This window comes from Lepus europaeus, chromosome 14 (genome assembly GCF_033115175.1).
Source record: "Lepus europaeus isolate LE1 chromosome 14, mLepTim1.pri, whole genome shotgun sequence".
In the NCBI taxonomy this organism is placed as follows: Eukaryota; Metazoa; Chordata; class Mammalia; order Lagomorpha; family Leporidae; genus Lepus; species Lepus europaeus.
In genome coordinates this window covers 24349407-24356807 of record NC_084840.1, presented here as the reverse complement: position 1 = coordinate 24356807, position 7401 = coordinate 24349407, and the positions used below count along the sequence as shown (strand labels likewise).

The 7401-nt window shown below is 46.9% G+C and overlaps 1 protein-coding gene across 1 annotated transcript in view; it reads right to left on the bottom strand.

Moving 5' to 3' along the window:
* The window catches only part of UTP25 (UTP25 small subunit processome component), a 30362-nt gene continuing 22961 nt past the window's right edge, over positions 1–7401 (bottom strand). Inside the window, exon 12 of the mRNA XM_062210286.1 lies at positions 1–1470. Coding sequence (XP_062066270.1) covers positions 1227–1470 — 244 coding nt within the window. The 3' untranslated portion in view covers positions 1–1226. The remainder of the gene's footprint in view (positions 1471–7401) is intronic.

The following is a 7401-nucleotide window of genomic DNA, read 5'->3' as shown; positions in this document are numbered from 1 at the left end:
ATGCATCTTTCTAGGTTGAATTAAAGTAGAGCACTTCAAGGTTTTTTTTGTTTTGTTTTGTTTTGTTTTTTAAGATTTATTTATTTATTTGAAAGGTAGAGTTAGCAGAGTTACAGATAGAGAAGGAGACAGAGAGAAAGGTCTTCCATTCGTTGGTTCACTCCCCAAACGGCCGCAATGGCCGGAGCTGGGCCTATCCAATGCCAGAAGCCAGAAGATTCCTCTGGGTCTCCCACGTGGGTGCAGGGGCCCAAGCACCTGGGCCAATCTCCATTAGCAGAGAGCTGGATGGGAAGAGGAGCAGCCAGGACATGAACTGGTGCTCATGTGGGAAGCCGGCACCTCAGGTGGAGTCTTAGCTTATTTGCCACAGCACTGGCCCTAGCATTTAAGGTTTAAAACAAGTTTGGCTAGGGAAAAGTCACTTCCACAAAACTTGTGCCATCCAAAATCAAGATGACACGCAGTGGTGGAAGTATTCTAATTTCTTATAACCAGTTCACACAGGCTATACATGTTACTTTAAGAAAGTATTGGCCAGCACCATGGCTCACTAGGCTAATCCTCCACCTGTGGCGCCGGCACCCCAGGTTCTAGTCCAGATTGGGGCGCTGGATTCTGTCCCGGATGCTCTTCTTCCAGTCCAGCTCTCTGCTGTGGCCCGGGAGTGCAGTGGAGGATGGCCCAAGTGCTTGGGCTCTGCACCTACATGAGAGACCAGGAGAAGCACCTGGCTCCTGGCTTCGGATTGGCACAGCATGCTGGCCGTAGCAGCCATCTGGGGGGTGAACCAACGGAAGGAAGACCTTTCTCTCTGACTCTCTCTCTGACTTACTCTGCCTGTCAAAAAAAAAAAAAAAAAAAAAAAAAAGAAAGAAAGAATCATAGACGCAATCTGAAAGAATTTACCAAGTACAATAAACTCAAAATAAAATCATAGTAAAAGGATTTACGGCTTAAAACAAGGTCCACAAGCAGAGATTTCCCTCCACTTGACCCCTCAGAGTCCTTCTAGACTCCTGTGAACTCTGAGATGTGAGTTACCAAAATCTGGTTTACACCGAACTTTTCTGGACACTTGACCTGAAAAGGAAGATCAAATGACACCGAGGTTGCCTGGTTCTTGTTCCTCACGTCAGTCCCTCTCCTTTTTACACCGATAAGTGGCCAACTGGCACAGCACAACAGGCGTTACTATCGTGTCATGGGCCCTGTCCTGTCCAATCTCATTTTTCTCCGGTGATAAACAGGTGGACGTTCTTCTTGGACTGTAGCATCTGTGCTGCTCGCTCCACACCCACCACGGCAGCCAACCTCTGGGCATCGTACTTGGAGTAGAGGACAGTGCAGGTCCACGTAGCTTCTTCTCCTCTGTGGGTGGCTCTCAGCATATTACAGACCTCACTGTAGAAGTGCGGATATGTCGGCAGTTCATAGAAAATCAGATTCCTGATGCCTTTTATTGTATACCTGTTACAGCGGGAGAGAGGGAGGGCTAAGTACACTTGAGACACAGCTGATGGAAAAGCTACCTCAGAGCTGTGAGGGGACACAGGCCACTCTGGATGCTTCTTGCTGAGGAGGAAAACAATGACACAGTAACACACAAAGGTCATTCTAACTGGAGCTGCAAGGGCTTATTTTTGTGACAACATATTTGAATTCCTAATGTTTGCTTGAGATAATGATAAATCTGTAGTCCTTGAACCCACTCTGGGTAGGCTGAGGTAAGGCAGGAAGAACAGTAGAGCAGGGTCAGACATCTGCCACAGAAAACCGAGGCAGGCTCTTACTTTACTATTGTCCTCCCTGTGTCAGGCAAGCTGAGACGAGCCGAGGTCAGATCCGCACCATGAAGTAACTGCGCCAATTGTAAATGCACTCCCATTAGTCTTTGTCATGCTGCAGACGTGTTAACTCCCCAGCAGATGTCCCAAGTTCATCCATTTACAAGAGCCTGCCTGAGGGCCCATTAGGCATCCCGAGAAGGCAATTAGTTTCCACAGCGTCTGCACTCCCACCTCTTCCCGGCGGCCGCATGGAGCTGCAGGCCAGCGGGGGTGCGGACCCGAGAGACTCACCGTATGGTTTGAGTCAAGGCCAAACGTTCCCTCTGGGACTGAGAACAGAAGATTGCCAAGGTTCTGAGTTTTCCTCTTAGGCTCTCTTAACACAGAGGATGTCAGACTCCCTTGGGGACTGTACTGTATTCACAGAGAACATGGCTTCCTTGTCTTTTTATCTCCCAGCTCCTCCTGATGTCTCTGGAGTCCTTCCTCTTCCTAATGTAGCTGATCCATTGTGTGTCTCACCTTCAGCATCACCTTTCTATAAAGAGGGAGCTCACCTGGCTAACAGACCTGAATGCGCTGTTCAACCTCACAGGTCACCAAAATGAACAAAACCACTCAGTTCCACTTCTGCTCAGGATGCAGAACGCTCACAGGCACCCTGCTCACACACCAGCGAGAACAAGCCAGGTCATCACAGAAGCATTGCTTCATTGGATCCCAGAGCCACTGTCCTAAGGTAGGTAGGGTAGGTAGGGGGGGCCGAAGCAGTGGAGGCAGCCTGCATGCTGTTGACAAGCGGCTCTTAGGCGGGTGTCAGGGGGAGCACGTGCCCTTCTGTTGTGCCCACGCCCTCCAGGGCCAGTTTCAAGCTGCCAACGCTATGCTGCTGTATGCGGGGGCTGGGCAAAGAGAGCCCCAAGCGCTCTGAACCGGCACGAGCCAGCTCCAGCCAGCCACAGAGGGAATTCAGCAGCATGAGAGCCCTTCTGGAGACAGACAGGACATGCAAACTACTGCATCTTTGGCAGAGCCCAGGAGGCAGTGGCTGCCAGAAAAGGCAGTGGGAAGAAAACACCATGCTTTCAACAACTTCTTAAAGGGCAAGCGTCTCAGTCTGGTTTTTGTTGCTATAGCTAACACTCCACACTGGGTCACTTATACAGAACGCAGGTTTATTTAGCTCACAGTACTGGAAGCTGGGGAGTCCCAGTGCATGGCAGATGTGGGGAGGACCTTCTTGCTGCATTGTACATGGCAGAGGACATCACACAGCCAGACACAGTAAGCACAATGCAGGGAGCTGGCTTTTACAGCAAAGCCATGCCCATGACAACGTATCCATCTTTCAATAACTGAATCACCTCTCAACACTCTCACTGTCGCCACTACTGCAAGGAGGTAAGGCTCTGATGCATGAACTTCTGCTGGCACACTCAAACCACAGTAGCAAGCAGGGACCTGTGGGACTGCTCAGAATCCCTGGCAGCTCTTAAGAGTTCACTTCCACTCCTGGGCTCTTTCTGGGGCCTCCTGGGAGTTCTGGCCAAAGACTGGTGGCAAGGCTAAGGATCCAAGAGAGACCCCACTGGTGCAGCAGACATGGATGCCCACACCCCTCCTAGTCCCTTATCTTGAAACCCACGACAAAAGCCTGAAGCAGAGGAGAGAGGCAACTTGCCCATCCCAGGCAAAGGTAAACTGGTTGCAGGAGGTAGGCAGAAGCAAAAGTCTTCTGTTCCCCAGTGGGCAATGGTGAGGACAGAGGGGACTAAACCCCACACTCTCCCATCAATCCAAGATGGCACCCATTAAAAAGCAATAGCATCTACCTCTGAGAAGGGGCAAGAGACCTCCTCCACCTAAGTTCCTGGACTGTCACAAGCAGAGCCTGCCCCTATTGGGGAAGACGCTGGGCACTCCTTCCCCCCAAAACCCGTCACACCTACAACACAGAATGTGACTGCTGTGGGCAGGGGACGGGAACAGGAGCCCAGCCAAGGCTCCATCTCCAAATCCCTGAATGAATACAACCTGCCTAAATCGGAGCCAAACCAAAAGGCAAGCCCCCGGCTCACCCATGCCTCATGCTTTGCAAGGAGTAACAAATAAGGGCAGCCCACTGCTGGGGTAGGGGCAACAGTATGCCAAGGCACTGCCCTGGCACAGATACACAGGGCTTGCTGACAGCTGAGAGGTCAGGTCACGGAGCAAAACCCATCAACACTCCAGAGCCCATACCTAGCTAACTGCCTCTGGAGGACTGTGAGGTCTGGGGCTTACAGAAAGTAACGACAGCAGCCACCAGATTTTGCTAGACTGACAACACTTGCATAGTGGCCGACATAAGAGGAGGTATGCCTAGATTGAAAGAATTATTTACCTCGTCTTTGACATTCAATCAAAAGTGACTCAAACACCAAAAACCAGGAAAAGGACATGAGAACAGTGATGGTGATTATCAAGTCACTTTCAATAATTTTAGTCTGGGGGTTCTGCAGACATAGATTGATGGAGTACAAATTATTTTGTGTGTGAACTCCTGAAGGGAGTGGAAAATAACCACAAGATGGGAAGAAATACATCAGTGGCAGTGTGAACCAAAATTTTGTGTCCAGCTCTTATGCTCACAAGTTTTCTTCTCAAAATCTGCCTAAGAAAATAACTAGGTAGGTATGTCACCAAATACACGTATACTGATGTCCTTGGTATTATGCAACATAGCCATTCCTAAGTGTCTGCAGGGGACAGGTCTCAGGAACACTGTGGATATCAAAATCTGCAGACACTCAAGTCCCTTAGATGAAATGGTGTAGTATCTGCACAGAACCTACAAACTCTGCATCACCTCTAGATTATTTATAATACTCAAACAATAAAAAGTCTGTACAAATAATTGTTAAATAGTATTGTTTAGGGAATAATGACAAGAAAAAAAAATCTCTACATGTTCAGCACAAATGCAATTTCTTCCTAAATATCTGTGAACCTCAGGAGGCTGAATTCATGAATGTGTAAACCACAGACACAGAGACTGACGGTTATAGCTGAGAATGGAAAAAACTACACTCCCATGAAAGGGAAGCAGAGTAACTTATATAACCAATGTGTTGCTATGCGGCCATTAGAAAGGATGTGATTACACAGAGAGATCTAGTATACCTAGTGATCTAGTACATCCACACTGACCAGGTAATTCTGGTGATTTAGCACTGCCAGAAACAGCTGAAAGGATGTCACGTGCCTCTGGAGGCGAGGGATGACTAGTAAACGCCATCAGCTACGGAGAATTCTCACTGAAAAGGGTTTACGCTAAGTGAGGGGTCCCCAGCCTGATGCATGCGGAAATCACCTGGCTGTTGTTCAAATTTTAAAGAAATTTTTTTTTGATCATTTTCATTTGAAGCGGGGTAGAGATCAGAGAGTGAGATACTTTCTACCTGCTGGTTTACTCTCTAAATGTCCACAACAGCCAGGGCTGTGTCAGGCAGAAGCCAGGAACCCGACTCATTTCAAGTCTCTCACACGGGTGGCAGGGACAGCTGCTGCCTCCCAGAGTACACATCAGCAGGAAGGCAGAACAGAAGTGGAGGAGCTAGGACTGCAACCACACTCCAGTATGGGATGCAGGTGCCCGCATGGCATCTTAACCACTGTGCCAAATGTCTGTCCCTGTTCCTTTTTCAATACATAGGTTTGATTCCCATCCCCAAAACTGTGACTTAGTTGGCACTGGGATGCAACTTGGTATTTGTATTTTATAAGCTCCTCAAGGGGACTCTACATCAAAGTTTGGGAAGCACTAGGAAATAATAAGGAAACAAACAGATAAGCCCAGACCGCGGGGCATCCTACAGAAAATTGAACTGTACTCTTCAAATAATGCCAGTGTCAGTGTCAAGAAAAATAAGCAAGGGGCCAATGCTATGGTGTAGTGGGTTAAGCCTTAGCCTGCAAAGCCAGCATCCCCTATGGGTTCCGGTTCTAGTCCTAGCTGCTCTTCTTCCAATCCAGCTCTCTGCTATGGCCTAAGAAAACAGTGGAAGATGGCCCAAGTCCTTGGGAACCTGCACCTGCATGGGAGACCCAGAAGAAGCTCCTGGCTCCTGGCTTCGGATTGGCTCAGCTCCAGCTGTTGCAGACATTTGGGGAGTGAACCATCGGATGGAAGACCTCTCTCTCTGTCTGTAACTCTACCTTGAAAATAAATAAATAAAATCTTAAAAAAAAAAAAAAAAAGCAGGCAAGAAAGTTACTGTAGAACAGAACTTCTCATTCACATTCCTCTGATGCCTTGAGCTGACTGCTGTCTGTTGTGGGCCTGTCATGTGCACTACAGGGTACATGGCAGCATCCCTGGCCTTGAACACTAGAACCATGAGAATGATCCTCCACTCTGACAACCAAAAATTGCTAAATGTTCCTTGGGGGGCAAAATTCCTCTGCTGAGAACCAAGCCAGACTAACAAAATAAGTGAACCAAATGCAGTATCAGATCTTTAACTGAATCCTGGATTAGGGGGAAAAAAAGCTATCATGGTCCTTTTGTGGACAACCGAGAAAATGTGAACACAGACAATTCTGAGATGATACCACAGAAACATAAGTGGTAAGAAACTGATGCTGTGGCTGCAAAAAAGAACATGCTGGAATATTTAGGGGTAAAGTGTTAGGAAGCCTCCTCCATCTCACTTTCAAGTGGTTCAGGAAGGGAAAAAAAAAAACTGAGAGAACCCAGGTGTGTGCAAGTGTGATAAAATGCTGACAGCTGGGGAGTTCTGAGATGTTTACTGTTAGAGCTGTATGGTTTGCTTTTGAAGTGAAATCTTTCCAAATGAAAAGCTGGGAGGAAGGAGAATGTGACACAGCCATATATATATATATATATATATATATTAACTTAAACAAACATCCCTGATATGCAAATATAGAAATCAGAATGTTAACGCTTTTGAAGTTTTTTTCGAAGACCACATGAAGCATTGATGATAAGGGGGCTGGCACTTTGGCGTAGAGGGTAAAGCCACTGCCTGCAGTGCCATCATCCCATTTGGACGCCAGTTCGAGTCCCAGCTGCTCCACTTCCAATCAAGCTCTCTGCTATGGCCTGGGAAAGCAGTGGAAGATGGCCCAAGTTCTTGGGCCTCTGCACCTGCACGAGAGATCCAGAAGAAGCTCCTGGCTCCTGGCTTTGGATCGGCGCAGCTCCGGCTGTTGCGGCCAACTGCCTCTCCTTCTCTCTCTGTATAACTCTGACTTTCAAGTAAAATAAATAAATCTTAAAAACAAAAAAAATTGATAAGGGGAAAAAAATCCCAACATGTATACAGTGATCCCAATTCTGGTATTTTTTAAAAAAACACCTGTAAATGTGTGTGGGTGTACATATTTGAGGGCAAATAGTTATACAAAAAAGAAAGAAAAAAAATACACCCAAAAGAGTATGTATATGAGCAGTGAGATAATAGGTGAGACTGCATTTTATTTTTTCAATCCTTGATTTTCCAAGTTTTTACAATAATTGTATAATGCTGTATAATCAGGAAAAAACAAAACAGCAAAACCCAATAAACAGTAAAAAATAAATAAATAAATAAATAAATAAGGGGCC